The 23,520-nt window shown below is 35.1% G+C and overlaps 1 protein-coding gene across 2 annotated transcripts in view; it reads left to right on the top strand.

Annotated features, from left to right (window-relative positions):
* The window catches only part of UNC13C (unc-13 homolog C), a 491,690-nt gene that overhangs the window by 227,014 nt on the left and 241,156 nt on the right, over window positions 1–23,520 (top strand). For both annotated transcript variants that reach the window (XM_053670097.1, XM_053670096.1), the window contains 4 exons: window positions 7,359–7,528; window positions 10,491–10,606; window positions 12,494–12,657; window positions 21,741–21,897. In XM_053670097.1, coding sequence (XP_053526072.1) covers window positions 7,359–7,528; window positions 10,491–10,606; window positions 12,494–12,657; window positions 21,741–21,897 — 607 coding nt within the window. The remainder of the gene's footprint in view (window positions 1–7,358; window positions 7,529–10,490; window positions 10,607–12,493; window positions 12,658–21,740; window positions 21,898–23,520) is intronic.

Here is a 23,520-nt window from a genome sequence, read left to right as displayed (position 1 = left end):
TAACCAATGTTACCCCAGTAAATTCAACAAAAAAGAAAATTTCAAAAAAACCTCCACTAAACAAAACAAAAATAAAATGAAATAAAAATGCATTGGCTTTGCAGCCTAAAGTGATTAAATCTTTACTGTCTTCCAGTATACCTCAGAGTGAATTCCACATTTTAAGTTCTGTTACTGCAACACTCTTATTCCTTTTAAAATTGTTACACTGGTCAATATTCTTAAATGCAAATAACACAGTTTACTCTAGTTAGCTTATGCAGAAAAATATTATTTCATAACTTTTAGGTCACTCATGAATTTTTGGAGAGGTCAGAGTATTTCCCTCTGAAGCTACTGTGCAGAAACAACATCCAATTATATCATGAGGTTTCTTTAGAGAAATACCCCTGTGACCATTGATCAATACTTTTGCCTCTCAGAACCAAATTCCAGAAACTCTACATCAAAGTACTAAGTCCTCCACTACTACATTACCTAAAGAGTAAAACCTCAGAATATTGCCTCACTTTGCTAAATATTTTAGTTCTTTTTTAAAATATACTTAATTGATTATGCCATTACAATTGTCTCATTTTGTCCCCCTTCATTCCCCTCCACCCTGCACACCCCTCCCCCATCATTCCCCCCTTTAATTTATGACCATGTGTCACAAGTTCTTTAGATTCTATATTTCCCGCCCTATTCTTGCCCTTCCCCATCTATTTTCTACCTACCATCTATGCTACTTATTCTCTGTACCTTCTCCCCCCTCTCCTCCTCACACTCCCCTGTTGCTAACATTCCATGTGATCTCCATTTCTATGGTTCTGCTCCTGATCTAGCTGTCCTTTTAGTTTGCTTTTGTTTTAGGTGTGGTTCTTAGTACCTGTGAGTTTGCTGTCCTTTCACTGTTCATCTTTTTTATCTTCTTTTTCTTAGATAAGTTCCTTTAACATTTCATATAATAAGGGCTTGATAATGATGAATTCCTTGAATTTGACCTTATCTGAGAAGCACTTTATCTGTTCTTCCATTCTAAATGAAAGCTTTGCTGGATAGAGCAATCTTGGTTGTAGGTCTTTGGATTCCATGACTTGCAATACTTCTTTCCAGCCCCTTCTTGCCTATAAGGTCTCTTTTGAGAAATCTGCTGATAGTCTGATGGAAATTCCTTTGTAGGTGACAGTCCCCTTATCTCTTGCTGCTTCTAGAATTCTCTCCTTCATTTTAATCTTAGCTAATGTAATTATGATGTACCTTGGTGTGTTCCTTCTTGGGTCCAACTTCTTTGGGATTCTCTGAGCTTCCTGGATTTCCTGGAAGTCTACTGCCTTTGCCAGAATGGAGAAGTTCTCCTTTATTATTTGTTCAAATAAATTTTCCACTTCTTGCAGTTCCTCTTCCCCTTCTGGTACCCCTATAATTCAGATGTTGTGATGTTTAAAGATGTCCTGAAGGTTCCTAAGCCTTTCCTCATTTTTTTGAATTCTTGTTTTTTCATTCTTTTCTGTTTGGTCATTTGGTTCTTCCTTCTGGTCCAGTCCATGGATTTGAGTCCAAACAATGGAGTGATTTTTTTTTCCATTACTATTGGTTCCCTGGGCATTCCCTTCATTTCACTTAGTTTAACCTTCATTTGTTCCTCTAATTTGTGACTAAAATCAGCTAGTTCTGTGAGCATCCTGATCACAAGTGTTTTGAATTGTGCATCTAACAGGTTGGCTATCTCTTGGTCACTTAGATATATTGGTTCTGGGGCTTTGAGCTGTTCTTCTTGAGCCATAATGTTTGGTCTGTTTTCACCTGTTACAAAAGGCCGGCAGAGCCTTAGGTGTTCACCAGGGTGGGGCGACCTAGTCGCTGGGTTGTGACGTTGTATGTGGGGGTGGGGTCAGAGAGGGGCAATGGTGTTTGCTCTGCTCTGCTCTCTCTCAGATCTCCGTCCCCTCTGCTGCTTCCTGCAAGCCAACCGGGCCCTTCTCGTGCTGGCTCCTGGGTGTGTGGGCCTCTGCACTCTCCAGGACCCTGTGAGTCTCTCCAATGAACTCTCTGAGCCTGGAAGTTTCTTCCGGCAACTCGACCCCAAAAGTTTTCCCAATCGGTGCTTTTAGGCTTTATTTCCTGGTGTTGGGGCCTTGGTTTGCAAGGTCTGTCTCACTGCTTGCTCCTCTGACTGGTTTATCTGTGTGGGAATGTGTGACCACGGTCAGCCAGCAACCTTACACCCTCACTGGGTCTGCTCGTTGCCACCCCACAACTGGGATCTGCCAACTGCTGCCTGCATGGCTGGGTCAGCTGGCCACTTTTTCCTTCATGACCCTGCTCTGCCAGCCGCTGACTCCATCCCTTTAACCAGTCTGGCTGAATGGTTTGTTGTTGTGGGACTTCTGTACAGTTTAATTTTCTGTGTTTTGGTTGGGTTTTTGTTACTAAACCTTTGTTGTCTTTAAACTTGATTGTGGGAGGAGGCCCAGTGTTTCCACCTGCGTCTCCATCTTGGCCAGAAGTCCTTACTTTGCTAAATTTTGAGTTCAGACCTTACTTTAATGCAGGTCAAGTATCTAGACCGTAGTTACAAATGAATCTAGCAACGTGAGTTATCTAACTTCAGTCCTGAGTAGATGAGGGATACAGGCAAGTGAAAGGAGCATGTTTACAGATTCTGGGAATTCACATACACAGTGCCTTTTCACCATACTTAGACCACATCTCTTTCTGGTTTTATACCCATTGCAAAATACTTATGTAACTTCCAGTTAGAAACAACAGTCCCACTGTTTTTTTTTTCCACTCTGTACAGATCAAAATACAAGCTTCTGATGATTTGAACCTAAAATTGTTTATTTTTAATACTCCCCAAAAATAGCTCTTTGGAAAATATAAAGAAAGTAGGAATTAGCAAGATTTTATGAGAAACAGGTGGAACCAATGTTGTTAATGAAAGACGTTAACAATCAAGGAATCCTGGTGTGCAGGAAGACTTTGTACACTCTTTACAACTTTTCTGCAAGTCTAAAATTATTCTAAATTCTAATTTTTTCTTACTTAAAAAATGAAAAACATAGTTTCAATGAGAAATGCAGAGAGATTGAAATTTCCTTTGTCAAAATTACAAGTATATAAGGGCGGGTTATTAATTATTTATATTTGTCCTGAATCCATTAATTTCAATACATTTTATTTTGACCTCAAAAAATGAAGTTTGGTTGATCGAATTATGTAACCTTGGTAAGCCTCCATTGTGTCTAGCACATATGAGGATGTTCAGTAAATAACTGCTTAATGGGTGGCTGAATAAATAGATGGATATATGGATAAAGGCATAGTGATCTTTTTATATCATAATAAAAACAAAAATACAAACCAAATGAACGCAGAAACTTAATGGAAAAATGAGTGGGCTGTTGGAAGATGTACGAAAAAAAGGTATTTCTCACAGAAACTTGGAAAGGAAAATATTATTGTCCCTCCCTCCTTTTGGTGTATAACATACATATGAAGTCTTTCCAGAAGGTATCCAGTCACATAATATGAAAAATAGAGAAATGTACTGAAGACAATAGAAGATACAAGAAGCATTGTACATAGGACAATGACGCCTCAGTCCCCTTCAAAGTAGGCACTTTGGGACCTCACAGAGTTCTCCCGATTGCCATCAGTTGCCCCATTGCATTTTTCTGAATCTCATCTACAACCTGAAATCTCTCCCCTTTCGAAGGTGATTTTAGGTTTGGGAAAAGCCGGAAGGCACAATGTGCCAAATCTGGACTGTAGAGGGGGCTTAGTCATCTGGGTGATTAGACGGTTTGCCAAAAAACTTTGCATGAGATGTGATGCATGAGGAGGCACACTGTCATGATGAAGCTGCCAATCACCAGTTGACCATAGTTGCAGCCTTCTGAATCATCTGAATAGTTTCCATGGAGGAATGTTCAAACTTAACATAAAATGTGATGCAGATTCATTGTTCTACTTGCTCAGTCATTTTCAGTGTGATGGCCATACAATACACATGCTCACTCAAAGGTGTCTACAGCCCCCACTGACTAGTACAGTGAAATCGTCATTGTTCACACATGTACATTCCAGTCCACTCTCCTTGACTGTCAGGGTACATCAATGTTGTGCAAACTATTCTAATTATTTTAACAATACTTAGAATTTTTCCAGATAGACCTCATCCATAATTATGTACAAAGAGGGAGGAGTGATAATGCATGTATGTGTACATATTTGTGTAGAGATATGTACGCATATACGTTATTACTGTTTTACATAGATTACTAGTTGTGTATATACTTAGTTAAAATTTTTTACCTTAAATTTATAACATAAACTACACCTCAAAAAGGAAGTTTTTTCTTCAAAATAAGACAGGCTGTTTTATTGTGTTAAAATATAGCTTCTAGAAATGGTTACCAATCTTTATTATCTAGAGCTTGCTATTTATCGTACCTATTATTTGCAAGTAAAAGAAAACAATAGATCTTTGTCTCCTACAACTTATGTGAACTCTGGTGAATTATCAAAAAGTAACAGTAAGGGACTTCTTTCTGCTTTTATAATATTCTGAGTTTTAAGTTTACGGCAAAAGTAACTATTTTCCCTGATACCCTAAGTTTTCTTTCATTGCTTTTCTAAGACAAGTATGAAGCAAATGAACCAGTAGCTGGGTTTTTGTTTCTATATAGAATTTATTTATAGCAAAGAAATTAAAACCTTTGTAATTTCTAATATAAATTTTAGGTAAATTGCCAAAGATTTAATTATCTAAATATTCTTACTAGGATGATTTCAGCTGTGTATGTTTTTATAGTCATCCTTGGAATTCTGAGTATATGGGGAACAGCTGTGCTCTTATCTTTCCTGACATCTCTTCTTGGTGAAAAAATGGGCTTTGTTTGCTTCTCAGGATATATTATGAATTAATTCTTCCTCCCTCCACACTACATCTACCACATTTTAACAATAAAATAACTATCAAAATTGGATAATTTATTTGTTAGTTGTAATATTTCTTTTTTTTGTAATTTTTTTCTTCTTTTTTTTAAAATTTATTTCTCCCCTCCCGACCGTGTCTTTCATACTTGTTCTAAATTTTCCTTATTCAAGAATAATAAATTTATTTTTCTTCAGATATAATAAAGGGGATTTTATTTTGGCAAAACTTTGCAGACATCTTTAATAAAAAATGCATTCTAAAAATGTGTTGAGGATATAGATATTAAAATGGGCTCTACCTTCAAAAAGAACTCATGGAATAATGACATTATAATAATATGACTAACATAGATCAAGCACTATATGTCAATCACTATGCCAACTGCTGTAAGACATTATTTGCCCTATTTTCTATAAACATCTTATAAGATACATATTATTATCCCCCTTTTATAGATAAAAAAGTGAGATCCACAGTTAAGCCATAGATATAATTAGCACATTTCAACCTTATTAGACACAATGACCTTTCATATAAAATAATTAGATATTTTCCTGAAACAAAATATATAGCTTAACCTAGAAATATAATTTAAGAGTCAATATTATATTCTAGCTATAATATAAAGGAGAAATAAAAGTATTCTAATATATATTTTAATATGTGGAGAGAAACAAAACTACCCTAGAATACATAGTTTAGTAGACAATCTACTTTCATCTGTGAGTAAAATTAGCATGAATGCAACCATCTCAAATGCAGACTGATAAAATATTTTGATTTAAATACTTTGAGTGGTTTTGACATTGGTAATGTGGTATGTCAAAATGGAAAAGACGCTTAAAGTTCTGAACAATGATAATAAAATCTTACTTTGATTAGCAGTTTATGTACTAGTTGTTTGCCAGAAAATTTCAGTACCTAGTAAGCCATACCCAAATGTTGGTGTTTTTATGTACAGTTAAGCTCCAAGCTGAGGTTTGGGTTTCACATCTTCATCAATGTCTTCTTGTCATTTTAAATAATGTGAACTGTTTTTCAGGTGTAGGGTGTCTTGCTCCCTTACCTAGTCCATTGAATGACAATAGTGCCCTTTGATATTTGTTGAAGGGACCAAAAATGTCCCAGAAATTTCCAGAATTCTCCGTGTTGAAAACTCCCACATTAAGCAGAAATAGTGGAGCTATGATTTTGCACATTGGCGTGTGGGACCTGAAATCTCATTCTTGTATATGCTATATTATTTTTGCCTCCTAGGTTAATGAAAGAGACAGTAAACTGTCAGAAGTTCTTAAATAATTTCTGCACCATGAGCTCATTTGGCAATCTGGTGTAGGCTATAGACCCCTTTTTCAAAAGTATATTTTTAAATGCATAAAAAATACGTAGAATTAAAAATAAAATCAATTATACTGATGTAGTTTTAGTACAGTAAAGATAGTTAACAATAACATATCTAGTTCCATACACATGTAATGTTAAGTAACTATATTGGTAAGAAAATCTTATAGGTACTGATAAAACTGCTGTGGTTTGATCCCTATATTCATAATTGAAGGAAAATAAAGATTAAGTTGTTTTTTAATTTCTTTAAATCCAATTTCAGTGATGCTCATAATTCATTCACTGACCCCAGGTTAAAGACCCCATTCACTAAAGTGAATGTGCGTACAGAGTAAATTAGGAACTCAGTGTTGATCTATACTGGCTCAAAAACCTGTAGAAAATATTATAAAGGTCAGGCAATTAGTCAATTCTTAGAGAATGTTTAGTTAGCAGGAAGAAAATCATAAGAGTATAAACAAAAAGCATAGTGTTAACAAAGACCATGATGTGTATGGCCAATACTAAGTATTAATAGTTTACTTCAGCAAGATAAGGTAGAGGAATCCTGTCAATGAGGAATGGACTAAAATGCGCAGCTTATTGTTAAAAATGAAAGGATTTTGCTCTAATTCTATATGACTTAACAATATATTATATGCTTACTGGGAATTTTGGCTTATCAGGGAAATAGATGTCTGCTTTTTCATACCCAGCCTAATAAAATTAGTTTTATATTTATAGTGCAGAATTTTCTGTGCATAGATATGTTGTTGCAGATAACTGTTCTGAATAAGAAATATGTCATAGTGAAAATACCCCAAACAAATCTTTCTGACCAAAATTTGATTACATCTAGTTCAGTTAAAGAAAGTAGGATTGAATGGGGTAGGATTTCCTATAATCAACATTATTTAACTAATACAACTTTCCCTCAACATCCCTGATACCTACAAAATGCACGAATTGAATGGGTCAGTGGGAAATCTGATTTATTATGTAATATGTAGTATACCTTTCTGAACTGGGTAGACGTAAAATAAGTTGCTAACATCAAATGTCATTTAGGGCAGTTATCAGTGGCTGTTAACTTACCCACATTTATTTTCAGTGAGTGCCATAACTCCACAGATCGGATCAAAGTCAGAGTGTGGGATGAAGATGATGACATCAAATCCAGAGTCAAGCAACATTTCAAAAAGGAGTCAGATGATTTTCTGGGACAAACGATTGTAGAAGTGAGGACCCTGAGTGGAGAAATGGATGTCTGGTACAACTTAGGTGACTATCTGATAAAAAGTTAAATAAAATGGCAGGGTGTGTGTGACATGTATTCTATTCCCAAATAGATACAAAATAATCAATGTTCTTCTAGCAACTTATATTGGACTTTATATGGTTTAGTTTCATTTGAAACAAAAGATGATAACTATTCCTTCAGATTTGGTATTATTGGAAGAGATTGGTAAGTTTGAGATGAAAATAGAAAAGTCTTTTCAAAGAATCAACTGGTGTCTTTTGGGAGAAAACTATAACATTCTTAACTTTTAAATCAGAAAACGTAGCTCCAAAAACCTTTGGCAAATGTATCAAAAATGCAATAATCAACCTATGACTTAATACTGCTTGACTTACTTCCTTTTGGTCTCTTAATGAATTTTAGCAATAATGGAAAAGTTTACTTTGGATAACTTTTCAAGTGGTGATATAAATGTCAACTCACTTATGCTTACTCTAACAATGAGGATGAAAGTGTGTTTAATTGCTAAGATTAATGAAATTTTATTATGTAACCAATAATTAAAGATAAATTTTAATTCAACTTTTACTAGAATAATAACCTAGAAACTTTAGTTCTGATTTAAAAATAGTGAAAATATGGATAACCTCTATTTCTATAAAGAACATGATCCAAAATTTCTTAATCATGATATTTTGAAATGTTTTCATTAAATTTTTAAGTACTGGTGGTGAATCAAAGAGGGGTTACATAGTCCAAGATTACAAAGAGTCTTCTTTTCCATTTAGGCTATCAATATATTTTAGCAAATTGAACAGTGCTTCTGGGATTTTTTTAATGTACATATTTTAAGTGATATAATACTTCGCAAAGTAAAGGGATAAGGTCACAGAATTAATAAAACTCTAAATTATATCATAATTTAAAGAAGGAGCAATGTATAACTTACCTGTACGCAAAATTGAAGCTAGACTAAGAATTCATTATAAAAATAAAACCTAAAGAAGTGTTTCTTAAAGGGAGTTGGTGCATCTATATTATCAGCAAAAAATTTTTACCATGGTTATAACGGTCATCTTTTCATGTTTTGTTTATACTATAAAATAGCTCTATATATGAAAATAGAGATTTAAAGCAAGGGCAAACTGACAAATTGCATTTTAATTAAAGAGGTTTGCCTATACGTGGACTTTTTTTTCTGTAATAAGTTAACATGACTTTGAGGCAATTAGAACAGAATTTTCTCAAATTGTTCCTTTGACAAAACATACATGTAGAGTATTAATTTGCCAAGGAGTTTGAATGTGCTGTTAGTAAAGTCCGCTACACAGCCCTCATGCTGCAACTGCCCTTCACACTCTGGAGAGGAAACAGATGTGACAGAGCATGGCAGACTTCACCTGCTCAGCCACAGTTCGCACTTTATTCCCTCCTTGTTTGTGTCCAACCTTTTAAAATAGGGAGCGATTGAGCACATTTTAGCTTTGTGTCAAATCCTTCAGTGGTTCAATCCACATAAGTACCATATTTTCATTCTTGGTACAAAGTTCGTCACTCCTTGTCGCTTAGAATTCATTCCACCGTGCAGAGGAGAGCTTGGCTAAGATCCTTGGCGTCCATGCAGAGCCTGTGTCCCCTGGATGCACTGGGACAATGACAATTAAAATCGAAGATCCAGTAATGCTCTCTTGGGGTTCTGGGGGAAAAAAGTGGTCTGTGATTAAAAAATAAAAATAAAATAAAATTTAAAAGCCCTAGGACTCAAATTTCTTTTCTCCCCAGCAGGGAAGTTTAATACTGGGATTTATTGAGAATCCACAATCTCCCAGTCAGTAAGAGAAACTCCTAAGGGAAGAATCTTTACAACACAGTGACTAAATATTAACAATCAAAAGTCAGCAGACATTTGATTAGAAAAAGCAGACTTCGTGAGTTAACTTTATCCCATGGCTAAAAATAGTTATACTTAGAAAGAAGGTCAATTAAGGAAGTCTTCACCACTGACTTTGCGGCACTCTGACCCCTGACATTTCATTTGTGAGTGTGTCAGCTTGTCTAAGTTTCCTCTGTGGAGTGGGTGTCCAGTGCAGGTCTCCTGCTACTTTTACACTCTGAGAATTCACACTCTATTTCTGTGAAAGCTACTGATCAGTTTATACTTGACATGTCTGTGTGCATACACAGTATTTTGATTGAATTAACTACAGATTGATTTCATTTAAATAAACAGTTAATCCAACAGTCAAACACAGGCTATAGACTGTAGGTCTTTATAAATCACTAATGAAGAAAATGCTTACTCTCTGCACACACACAGTCCATTATATACAGGATCTGGCACAAATAGCACCTTTTTTAATCCCAAAATCTTTTATTACAAAATCATAAGCATGTAATTCTATAATATAGTGACAGCACACTCAGTGCACATATAACATTTTGAGTGAAATGTTCAAATTAAAACTATAAATTATTACACCCATATGATTACCCTACCAACCACAGTCAACACAGTCAAGCAGGTGGCAGGCATTACTTCTGCCAGACCCTGTAAATATCTTACATTTTATATATATATATATATGTTTAATTGTTATTAGCCAGAGTTTTAACTCATCTTTTCAAGCACAAAAGAGAAGTGGAAGCCTTCAGATAAATTACTTTCCTGGTTAATTTTATCTTTAAGTTATATTGCTTTTATTTGCCTAAATAATTTTATTTTATTATATAAGCTAATCAAGTACACAGAAATTTATATCAGAATGCCAAGGTTTTCTGATAAGCTTTTCTTGAAGTGTCTATAAATGCAGTTTGATAATCAGAGTGACACAGTAGGCACATTATTTTCAATTGTATTTAGCAGGATCATCTGGTTAGGTCATAATCATGCTAGATGTAGAAAAATGGCTTTTAGCAATGTGAGCCTCTTTTAAACCTTTTGAGAACTTGTATGAGAAATATGGTATTGTCAAAAACGACTGACCAATTACTTTTTTGCTTTAGAGAAACGGACAGATAAGTCAGCTGTCTCCGGGGCCATTCGATTAAAAATCAATGTGGAAATAAAAGGAGAGGAGAAGGTTGCTCCATATCACATACAATATACATGTTTACATGAGGTAAGTAAAGTGAATTTTATTAATAATAAAACCTAGAAAAGAAATCGGCCTTGATCATGAAACATAAAACAAAATTTTTGAATTAGAATATGGAATCAAGTTAGTTCTGTGGAGTTGTTTCTGCAGTTCTTACTTGATACCACGGCAGTAATGACCTAGCTGGTGTCCTTCAGTGAGAGTTCAGAGCAAACACATGAGGCAAGTAGTAATAAACAAGGCAATGAGTTAGTGAATTAGTAGACCAAATGAAATGACTACTCTTCCAAGAGAACAAAGAATGTCAAAAAGCATTTATTGAAGAAATAAGAAGTTATGACAAATATTTTGGAAGCATCCAAGATATGGTATTACTTCCATAATTTGGGAGAGGATCCAAACCAGGAATGTTTTTGAGAACTCTGAGTTACTGTTTACGTTTTATTAAAGATTTAAGGAAGAGTATTTACAACTAGAAATATAAAAATGCTGATGTTGCATCAATGGCTTTTGGGAGCCAATGTAATAAGCAGTAATTTTTTCTTCCTTTTTCTGAGAACAACAAAGGTCTTCATGCATATTGAGCCTTCCTCCGTTCTATCTCTGCTTCCACAAACCCATCTGGTATGCAGAGTGTCAGACTGCAGTTACCCAAGTGTAGCAGTCAGTATACCGACCCAAAAGGCAGAGCAGAGCCTGGCTGGGTTAGAGAGAGGGAGAGACCACCCAGTTTGGTTCTGACAGGCAGAATCACCAGTTCTTTTTACCTCAGTGTAGACACACAGACATACAATCACGGGCTTCTATTGGATGCTTGTATCTGAGAGCTTAGTTAGAGGTGTTACCAAAACCTTTCTCTAATACAAATGACACTTGTCCCATGTATCCAAAAATATGAGGAGGAGCTAAGGAATACATTTCTCCCTGTGTCCAAAGAGGTAAGTACCTACCTAAGATAGAAAAAAAATGCTGAGAGAATCTTTGCATATTATTTTTTCTAAACACATATGCATAAATTTGTGTGTAATTATTTGCACCTCCATTTTACTAAAGAAGGAATGAGGAATAGTATCTCAGTCTTTTTTTACACATTATATAGTAATTAGATATAGGGCATAGGCTTAAATTCCTGACTATAATCTTTCAAGTGTTATTGAATATCATTCCTTCAAAACAGGTGGTTAAGTTTTCAGACCAATAAAAAAATTTTCTTGAACTGGAAAGATGGAAAGCCTTAAAGTGTAGGCAAAGAAGACTTGGTTAAGGGAAGCAGCATTATGTTTTGCTTTCCAGAGTCTTGTCTGCTTGTCAAAGAACCAAAAAAACAAAAACAAAAAACAACTTAAGTTCAAGACCCAGTGATCCAGGCTACATCCATACAGCAGTTCCTAAACTTATTAACTTGTTAGAAGCAAAAAGGGATTGTATGTAGTGAGTTTTTCTATTATAGAGTTCTCAAACATGCATTTTCAACCTCAGTTTATTGCCCTGATTCTACCATTTTGCAGCCAAAGTTCTTTATTATCATCTATATGCCTATAACCGTATTAACAGTCAAAAGTAGATTATTCACACAGGGCTCTAAAATTTAATCAGAGCCCACAAATGCAAAATATGTTCTAGCATTTAGAAATGTTTGCATGCCAAAACTTTTATTTTCTTCTCAAATGATTTGGTATGTATGAAACATTTAAATAATTGATTCTGTATAGACCCAGTCAGAAATAAAATCAGTATTTGTGTAAAGATGAGGTTAGTTACAATAAATATCCAACCTATTCATACTGACTATAGATGCTGTGAAACATAAGGCTCAGTCACAATGTAGATATAATTTACTGAGAGTCACAGTTAAATATTTCTGGCCTATTCTGAGAAACTACTGAACAATTGAAAACCACTTACTTTTAGAATCTGTTCCATTACTTGACTGAAGTGAAATCTAACGGCGCAGTGAAAATTCCAGAGGTCAGAGGGGATGAAGCCTGGAAGGTTTTCTTTGATGACGCTTCCCAAGAAATAGTTGATGAATTTGCCATGCGTTACGGAATTGAATCCATTTATCAAGCTATGACGTAAGTACCATAAACCATTTATATGTTCAAAAAATCTCTTCTGAAACCTTTTTTAAAAAGCATGCATATCCCTTCTTCTAATTTAATCAAAATTTTGATTAAATAGAAAATTATATTTTAATGTGCCAGCTACCCTTTTTCTCATAGCTGTAAAATATGAAGGATAAAGTATAAAGTATGAATTCACCACATCTACTCCCCAGGCCTTATTGTGTTCTCAGAATGTGGTTAGTCCTGTGACTAACCGAGTTAGCAGTACCTGGGAACTTAGAAATGCAAAATTAACCAGTCTACTCCAGACCTAGAGAATCAGACTCTGAGGGCAGGGCCCAATGATCTCTGTTTTAACAAGCCCTACAAGTAATTCTCATTCTCTCTTAAGTTTGGGAACCAATGCCTTATTTGCTATCTGGGAAAGCTAAAGCCTGATGATCGAAGTGCATTGTCCAAGGTTACAAAGCCTGTTAGTGTCCAGGACACATCTAGAGCCATTACGATGCCTTGACCCTAACATTAGATTATATCATTCCTTCCTATATTTGTATCATTGCTACTAATTCAGCAGAACCGAGATTTACTGAGCAACCCTAGAGCCCAAACACTGCAGTAAATATGGAACTACAGCAGTGAGCCAGACACACACATGTATAACCTTTACTGAGGAGTCTCGGTTAGGGTTTGGGATTGGGTTAATACTTGATTATAGTTTGAAACCTAGTCTAAGTCTGTAAATGCGTTTTGTTCAGATGTAGACTATATAAAATATGTGAACTATTTATGTACATATATGAAGACTGTTTTTTCATATTAATGATAAGATGTTTTTTCACATGAGCTGAGTAGATGCTGGCCCAGATAATCAATCATTTTCAACCACTTAAATGATGAATATGTACTGGACCAAAGTCAGTGTTCTTCTTCAAAGTTTACTGTTTTTAGCATTTAGTCACCTGTCATAATTCTAGAATAGCATGTGCAAATTTCTTTCAAGTTTCTGATAAAGTATATGCTTTTTCAGTTTATAGAATTCTTAATATTAAATAATAAAGACCTACAGATTCTTAGACACAAAAAGAAACTTAGAATTCACACAATTGAGCCTCCCTCCAAATCAGGAAACCCTAGTACTGCATTCCTGACTGGTGGTCATTAGCCCTCTGCTTGCTCATGTCCACTAACAGGGAGCTCACTCCTTTTGAGGATACATATGTTATAACTGAGTAGCGATAGTGGAGTCTGGGACTTGGCATCTGCTCTGTCCCACATCAATGGCTATAATAATTCGGCAGAACACCCAGTATGAATTTAAGTGCAATTAAAATGCAATCATTATTAAGAATGTACAGTGAACAAAGTGTGTTCTGCTGAAGGAGAGCTATATTTAAAAAAAACTTTTGGAAAGAATCCCAGTAAAAGAAAAGAAAGTTACATTTATTGCAAAATATCTCTGCGAACTGATTCCAATTTTTTTCAGTTTCATGTTTTGTATATTCAGAGAAGCATAACCATTAACAGAAAAAATGCGAAAGGTATGCTAGTTAAAGAGAAGAATCATCTCTCTATTTCATGACTTGTATTTTTCTTACTTTTTAACATGTATAAACAATAACAATAATTTAAATACATATTGATACCAAGCGACCTGCATATAAACAGGGTTTTATCATATTTTTAAGACTCAGCCCTTGCTCACTCCACAAACTTGTCTAAAACAGGGGTTGGCATTTTTTCCCTATAAACAGCCACATAGTAAATATTTCCTGCTTTGTGAGCCCTAAAATCACTGCCACAACTGCTCAGTGCTGCACTTCCAAGGCAAAACCAGCCATAGATTTGAAGTTAACAAGGGAGTATGATTGTGTCCTGATAAAACTTAATTTTAAAAACCAAACTGCAGGCTGGGTTTGGTGGTGGGCCTTAGATCGCCACCCACCCTGGGCTTAGGAGCGAAAGCGGGGCAGACAGACACGAGGAAAAGGGCGCCTTATTTTCATGCGTGATGGATTGGCAGTTACACTTTGACGATGACAGAATGTGGTAGACTATATCTAGTTGTGGTTATACATTTGACTTGATATTGATATTTTTATTTATTAAATGGTTCCTTTACCCTTAAGTATGAGCCAAGATGGCCTTAACATTTCCCTCACTGGACAAAACTGTAGAAAAGCTTCTCTCTGCCTCTCGGCCTCTGATCTCCTTCTCACCTTGGTTGTAGGGAAGCCAGAGACCTAACTCCAGAGGCTTCTCACCCCCCTTTTCTTAGAGCATTTACTTTAGAAAACTTAGATTTGTAAATTTATTTTCTGACCTGTTAAGATGTAAACTTTTTAAAAAGACTCTTGCCAGTTTTACAACCCAGGACTGCTTTCTCAAGGACATGGGAGAGCCATCCATCCCTTTCTAATATAATCATCAGTAAACATAGTCCCTGCCTCCCAGTCTCTGTGGGAGGGAAGAACTCTAACTGGGGCAGAGGGGCCTTGCTCCAACTTGTAATTCGACCTGCTGTCTTAAAGCTAGAAAAAGTATATATTTTTTTATATACAAGTTAGCAAATACAGATGATTAGGATTCCACCACTTCAGCTCTTAGAATCTCTACTTTCCATAGCCTGTCTCATGTCTTAAAATCTTTAACATTTTTTATTTCAGTGGAGTTGAGTTCAGACTTAATTCTGGTTTCTCTTTTGTATACCACAGTGTTGAAGAAAATTTTTCTTTTCTAACTCTATCCACCGTAATTTTTTTTGACAGTACAAAATTTAGCATCTCACCAGAATTTTTTTCTTTTAAATCCTGTTTTTTGACAATCTGATAACTTTTTATTAAATAACTTATTTTTCCATTACAGTTGACATATTAGTTTCTGGTGTACAAAATAGTGATCGGACATTTATATAACTTATAAAATGATCACCTCAGTACGGCCAGTACCCACCTGACACCATACACAGTGATTACAATATTCACTATACTCCCCATGCTATATTGTACATCCCTGTGACTGTTTTTATGACTGGGAATTTGCACTTCTTAATCCTCTCACCTTTTTTAACCATCCTCCCAACCTTCCTTCCATCTGATGACCATCAGGTTGTTCTCTGTGATTATGAGTTTGTTTATATTTTGTTGATTTATTAGCATTTTTTAAATTCTACTTGTAAATGCAATCATATGGTATTTGTCTTTCTTGTTTGACTTATTTCACTCAGCATAATACTCTCTAGATTTATTTGTGTTGTTGCAAATGGAGATTTTATTTTTTATGGTTAATACTCCACTGTCTATAGGTACCACTTCCTTATCCATTCATCTATCAGTGGACACTTAGGTTGCTTCCCTATCTTGGTTATTATAAATAATGCTGCAGTGAATATAGGTGCGCATATATCCTTTCAAATTACTGTTTTATTTTCTTCAGATAAATATCCAGAAGTGGAATTGCTGTGTTATATGGTAGTTTGGTGTTTAAATTTTGAGGAAACTCCATACTGTTTTCCATTGTGCTTGTACGAATTTACAGTCCCACCAGTAGTTCACAAGGATTTCCTTTTCTTCACGTCCTTATGAACATTCTTGTCCTTTAGCTGATAGACATTCTGACAGGTATGAGGTGGTAGCTCACTATGGTTTTAATTTCAGTTTCCTTGGTGATTATATGATATTGAGCATCTTTTTATGTCTATTGAGCATCTATATGTCCTCTTTGGAGAAATGTCTATTCATGTCCTTTGCCCATTTTTAATCATACAGTTTTTGTGTTTTGTTTTATTTTATTTACTTTTCTTGGTGTTAAGTTTTATTAGTCTAATATATTTTGGATACCAACCCTCTATTAGAGATACCATTGGCAAGTATCTTCTCTCATTCAGTAAGTTGTTCAAAACTTATTGAACAAAAAGTTCAATACTTTTTGTTTTGTTGAGGATTCCCCTCACTGTGCAAAAATGCTTTACTTTGCTGTAGTCCCATTTGTATTTTTTTTATTCTGTTAGTCTTGCCCAAAGAGGCATATCCAAAAACGTATTGCTAAGATCAATTTAATAATCTCATAACTCTCTAAAAATTTTATTGTCAACATAAAGGTCATACATATGATCTCTTAATTTATTATTCATTGGTGCTCCTTAGTTGAAAATTGTTTTTTAGGAAAACATGTTTTATGTTGATATGTTAATATTATATGTATCATCATATTTATAAAATTATATTTATTCTCAACTTCTGGCATATATCTTCATGTAAGACAGTTTTAATTGCCAAGAGCAAGCAAAGCGAAACCAAAATTTTTAATTAGGTTGACAAAGGTATTTGTTTTACCATTTATGTTGCATTTAAGTGTTTTACAGCATATCATATTGATTAATCATTTCTAGTAATTTGAACAAGTTTCAGAGTACTAATATTCTTCTGTCCAGTGCAAAATATAACTTTCAGAGCTGCTTTTGATCATATTTTCCAAATAATACTTTTCTAATTTATCTGTAACTTGAGTCCTAATCTACTGTAAGCCAGTGAGTAACTCGACAAAGCAACAAAAACTAGTTTTTGAATAACCAACTATATCTTTGAATTTAAACTGGTTGCTTATTGAGTCAGTATTTTTCTGTTGTTTTGAAACCTTGCTTCAGGGAACCAAAATAAACCATACAGAATACCAACCAACCAACAGCATCACACAACTAGATATGGCAAACTTATCTTAGAAGAATTTTCTCTTGGCTCTGGGTGGGTAGTTCAGTTGGTTGGAGTGTCATCCCAATAAGCCAAGGTTGCGGGTTCAATACCCAGCCAGGGAATATATTAAGAATCAACAAGTGAGTGAAAAAATAAGTGGAAAAATCTCTCTCTCTCTCTCTCTTTCTCTCTTTTTCTCATTCTCTCTCCCTCCCTCCCTCCCCCTCTTCTCTTTCTCCTCCCTCTCTACCTCTCTTCCTCTCCCTAAAATTAATAAATTAAAAAATAAAAAGGAGAATTTCCCCTTAATTTTTAAAAACACAGACATGGGGAAAGTCCCCTTATATTTAGCTAAATGCCCAGGTAACTTCATAACCTCCCTCGTGCATTAGAGGTCGCTTGGTTTCTTTAGGCGTACTCCCATATCTTCGAAGATAAATTTGGAGCATAGATGAATATGTATATTAAGTCAGGGAGTCTGGTTGTACATTATTAATTTTTCTCTTGTGTATTTCTCATCATACAAAAGAGGCTGAATCTATTTTTCTAGTAAATAACCTGACTATTAATACTGAACTGCCCGGTCCTCCAAGATACCTCCTACTTACTTGGAAATGCTCTTTCTTTTTACCACAGAACATTTTCTATGAGAACACATTTTATGAGCCTTATTTGTTGCATTAAAAATGCATCTTTTGTTTTGGAGGATTCCTGAGAAAAAGGAAACAGCTTGCAATTTCCTGTCTGGACAAGTGATCTGTCAAGGACCAGGAAGATTTGCTTTCATATGGCAAATGCAACCATCCATCTAAAACAAAATTGGTTTCGTTTATTCTAGTCCAATTGCTGACAGTAACTAGGAGAATGTGTTCTATTTTTCAAAGCAGCATGCTATTCCATGTATTTAGCCTTATGAGGCTGGGTATAGATCCTGTTTCCATCATAAGAATTGGAGAGTCCTTGATGCTTTTCATTTATTTACACAAACATACACGTTATTAACAGTGTTCTGACAGAACAACTCTTCACCTCTGAACACATGGCAAGTTTTAAGGATTAAATTGTCTCCTGGCGATGATCTCCGTCAAGAAAATACATTTTAATTGAGTACTCAATGAGTCTTTCTTTTATTATAAAATGAAGCCCAAGCTGTCTTATAAAAATCTGAGATTTTATTAGACTATATAGCCATGACTCCATAATATCAAATAAGAGAAAAGCATTAGGTCAAAGTTTTGTTTTGTTTTTGTTTTTGTTTTTACTTTTGTGTACTTAACAACCTATACTTTGGTAGTGCTCATCTTAACCTAATTTATATTTGAACCAGAATGGTTGGACTATAGTTTACCTAAAGCCACTAATCTATTTTAGTTGCTTGATCCATCATCAGCCTGCTTTCTAAGTAGAGTGCTGCTCAATGAAGTCATTCATTCCCTTAAGAAATATTTATTGAGTGCATACATATTCCAGGAAGTTCTCTGGGCACTGAGAATACATGACTGAAGAAGAAGGTAAGGTCCAGTTTCTTATAGAACCCACATTTCAGAAGATACAGTTTATGCAACAGATACTTTCTGTGTATCTAAGTAAAACAACTTACTCAGGGCAATGGGGATTCAACAATAAAAGACAGCTTCTGTACGCAGTGAGCTTCTAAATTAGGGAGAACAGGAAGCAGACATTGAATAATAACAAGACAGCATAATAGAGCTATGCATGAACACTGTAAAAGCATATTCATGGGACCTAATTCAGGCATAGAAGAGAAGTGTCAGAGAAAGCCAATGGGCAGCTTGCGCATCCCATCATTACTTTCTCTTCGAGTTCCTTCATTTCCCTGAACACTGCATTTCCTGTCTGACCCCACTGCCCTCAGCAACCTCTATAACTGAGCTTGAGCATTCCATGGCATCTGTGAAAAGTTGTGATGCTTTTGGCCAAAAGAGAAGTCATCCTTAAATATTCGAGCCCCTCTTTGGTGACAAGGATGGATAAAATAATTTACTTATTATTGAATGGCATGCTAATCTGAATTCTCAGGAGCAAATGTGATAAATATTGTTTTACTCTGGTATTTCAAACATCAGAAATACAGATGGTCTTTTCTCTCATCTTGCATTGTTTCTCTGAAAACCCTTAAAAGGATCTAAGAATCATTGTCTTTTGTTTCTTCTAATCACCCTGCTCTTATTTTCATTAAAAAATAATTGACTTCTAAATCTACTTAATTAAAGGCATTTCCATCTTTTGAAAAACCTCAAGACAGGTGTTATTTGGAATGATTATTGATGAAAAGGCAGGTGAGTTGGATGATTTTTTCCATTATGATGTCTACAAAATATTAGCAAGTGAGCTGGATCCAGATGTGTTATTTGAAGTACACATGACTTTCCCAGTATTTTTCCAGTAATATTTTGAGAATTCTGGTTGATAGTGTTGTAGCAGCTGCTACATCTAAAAACCTGCCAGGAACAATCTCATTATTAGCAATTTAAGTATCATCTTTTTGGAGTTTGTTACTTGCTATTTGTTATTTGCAATTGTTATTTGCTAAATCGATTTGACACTAACCACATTTTCTTGTAAAAATGAAGTCGAGTGATTTTAACCTTATTAATTAAGTACTTTTAATCAAGTCCTTTCAGGGAATTGTTAAGCATTTCTAGAAATTACAGTAGTACTTTTTGACCTATTTTATTTAAAGGTGTACTTTTTGAAGGGGTGGTTTGCTGCAGGGATACACTCAGTCATGTAAATTGCTAATGTACATTTAATCCTGTTTCCTCTTTTCCCTTTAGGATAATTTAAGTAGTATTGAAACTGCAGCCTTTAACTGGAAATGATTTTCGAGATCTTTAGAAGCAAGAAAGTTTGCCTTGGCAGTCACCACGCATAAAAAAAAGGGCACACAAACTCAGAGGTAGACACTTTGCCAAATTGAAGACCATGTAGAAGCCTGTTAGCTGAAAACTCTCAAAAAGTAAAAGATGCCCGGGGCATTGAATATTCTGCAACTCTTGACCTCTAACTTGTATCTAACAAATATAATTACTTATGAATTGTTAGGGGGAAAAAAAGGAATGCGAAAGCATAGCACTAGTGGGTTTTTCATTTCAGTTTTTAATATCTATTTTATTTGTAGTATTCTTAATAGATATTAATTATAATTAAGTTAGCATGTAATGAAATCAAAATATTTATTATTGACCTAAAAGAAGCAATCAGTGGTAATCTAATTCCAGGGTTAAATTACACAAATTATGTAACTCTCATGGTACTCTCACATTTTTATTCATGATCCTCAAAGATCTATGTTTAAAAATGTAACCTACTTTCATTGACTAGTATCCAATAAGCTCTAGGAGAGAGGTTTGGCTGCCCTGGGAGAGAAGTCATCATCTACAGGACCGCCATTACTTCTTCTGAGGTGCAACTCAGGGCATTTACTTATGTATGTGCCCCACATTTGTGTTCAGCAATACAAAATTCACTGATGCCAAGGTGGAGGATAAATTACTAAGATATGACAGCAACATAGGTTCAGATTAGGTACAGAAAATTTGTTTCCCCTGCTCGTATTTTATCTTTTTGCTTTTATCTCTAAGCCGTGCTATCAATTTTCAAGTCTTTTGTTATAGTTCAAATGAAACAGGTTTTCCTGAGAGAAATAACAAAATTGAACACTTATTGCTTCTGATGTCTGTATATGATAGTATTATTCAAGGCTTAAAAGAAATGATCTTTAAGTATAAAGCTAGCATAACTCAATCTTGCCCTCAGTAGTCATCTGCTTAATTAAATCCTGGTTTTAGCAAAATGCTTGGAAAGCAGAACTGCTTGTGAAAGATACGCTTTTCAGCTTTTATATTTTTTATAAAAGGTTGTGAGTTTTTATATTACAAAAGCTCACAACCTAGACTCAAGGTGGACATTACGTTTATTTGTTCAATCAATGTAGGGTGCAAGGAGGGCCTCTTGCTTTCTTCCTGTGAGAAGAACATGAGCGTGAAATAACATTCTGATTGAACTACAACACCTCAGGGACTGACATAAGTAGGGACACAGCTGCTGGAGAAGAAGAGACTTCTGCATTACAGCTTCCCAACAGTGCTAGGGTCTGCTGAAAACTGCACTTTTGCTGTGTGCACACAACACTCCCCCATTTGAAAGGGTTTATGCACCCACCCCTCTGGCAAATCACATTCTGATTTAACCACTTCAGATTTGTAAGAGAGAAAATTTTAAAAGACTAAAATTGCTTTCTCCTTCAATTACAGATTATGGGATTTTTTCTCCTCTTCAGGGATGCAATCGAGGAATTCTTTCATTGCTGACATTAGAGGTTATGTGTTATGTGAATTAATCCATTCCTATTTTAAAGTTCTTGATGTTTTTGTCTTGTAGGCATTTCTCTTGTCTGTCTTCCAAATACATGTGCCCTGGCGTCCCTGCCATCATGAGCACCTTGCTGGCAAATATAAATGCTTTCTATGCTCATGCAACAGTCTCAGCAAATGTACAGCTTTCTGCTTCAGATCGATTTGCCGCTACCAACTTTGGTGTAAGTATTGTTCTGCTAAGCGTAAAATTTCTAGTAGCTTATGGGAGTTACATTTTAAAGGGGTGTTGGATTCCGGATATTTTTGGGATCTTATTTTGGAAGGTATATCTTAGGGAATATCTCTTAGTATACTTGGGCTAAAGCTACAAGTTTATTTGAAACATATGTAGTGAAATAATTTTAACAGTCAAGAGGCATCTTCATTAAATTAAATGTCCATACCTGTAATGACCTGTTCCAGTGGGGAAAAACATACATGTTGTGAGAGTATTGGTATTTTATAAGAAGTTCTTCATGTATGCAAATTTGGAATTCACCACCGTAGACACAAATGTGAGATTGCTTGACTTCTCTGGAGACTGTTTGTCTCCGTTTGTTTTTCTGTTGATTCCTACCAGTACTGATGGATAACAAACAGCACATCTTCTAAAGAAAAGAATAGGGGTGTAAAGAGTCTAAGAGAAAAATCTATACCTAATTAAAACTGTCCTCCTGAAGTAATCAAATGCATCAAAAAGACATTAAAAATGAAAACTAAGGGATCCTGTGGAATCTCAAGTATTATCTATTTCCTCGTCACTGGAACTCATTCTCTGTAAGCGTAATGACTTACGCTTGACTTACTCATTCTCTGTAAGCGTAATGTGAATTGAAATTGACAGTTCTGAAAATAGGAAATAAATGAATAGTAATCCCAGTAAAGGGGTGACGATCTAAACCAAGATTTAGTGGAGGCAAAGAACGAAGGACAAATTTCAGAGTGTTCCACATATAAACTCAGTAGCACTGCCTGGACAGATTCCCAAGGTTTGGTCAGGGCAACTGTGTGGACCCATAGCTCTGTTCAGTATCCCTGTGGGATGGCTGTTTTTCTAAGACACCACAGTTATATTTCCCGCTGAACTTCTGAACTGGTTCGCTGACTAGATTTTTTATTGATAATGTTGTTATAAATCAAATCTAGAGCAGTATATGTCATAGAGTAGAAATAAATGAAACCCAGCAAATAAAAGTGTGTAAAGCCAGTAGGGGGGAAAAATATATATGTGCTGCTGTGTTTACTCTTTTCTTGTCTTTTTATTGAAAAGGAAATGCATATGAGGTGGGTAAGATTAATTGGAATGAGTAAAAGAAAAAAGTAATTGTTATTTAATGGCAAATCAAAATAAATACTAGTAGAAGAAAACTCTGACTCAGTCAGGACTCACAGGGGTTGAGCTCCTACTCAAAATTAACAAATCAGTGTGAGTCATTCAAGCCCTAGTTGCTCAATCTGCTCAGTAAGGATAAGAATTATTTCTCCAGCATGTTTTTCAAATTAAAATGAGATAAAAGATGATAAGCCACTCTATAAACATTTAAAGTGCTCTGTAATATAATCTATGAAGATTTATTCTCTCTTGCTCTACCTGTAGTACAAACAGTACACCAGTAGCTAATTTTGTTAGATTAACTCTTGTAAGAGTTGGGACTGAAGAACATTTCCTGGCCAGCTCAAGAAAATACCATCATGACCAGTACCAGATCATAGAATAGTTTTGTTGTATAAGTATCATTTGGGTAATAGCACTCAGTGTTATGAAATTGTTTTGCTTTTAATATTCTGCCTGGGTGCATTATACA

This window comes from Artibeus jamaicensis, unplaced genomic scaffold (assembly GCF_021234435.1).
Source record: "Artibeus jamaicensis isolate MK-2021 breed Jamaican fruit bat unplaced genomic scaffold, CSHL_Jam_final contig_548, whole genome shotgun sequence".
NCBI lineage: Eukaryota > Metazoa > Chordata > Mammalia > Chiroptera > Phyllostomidae > Artibeus > Artibeus jamaicensis.
The sequence above is the reverse complement of the archived record's forward strand: the minus strand, read 5'-3'. Positions and strand labels throughout refer to the sequence as shown.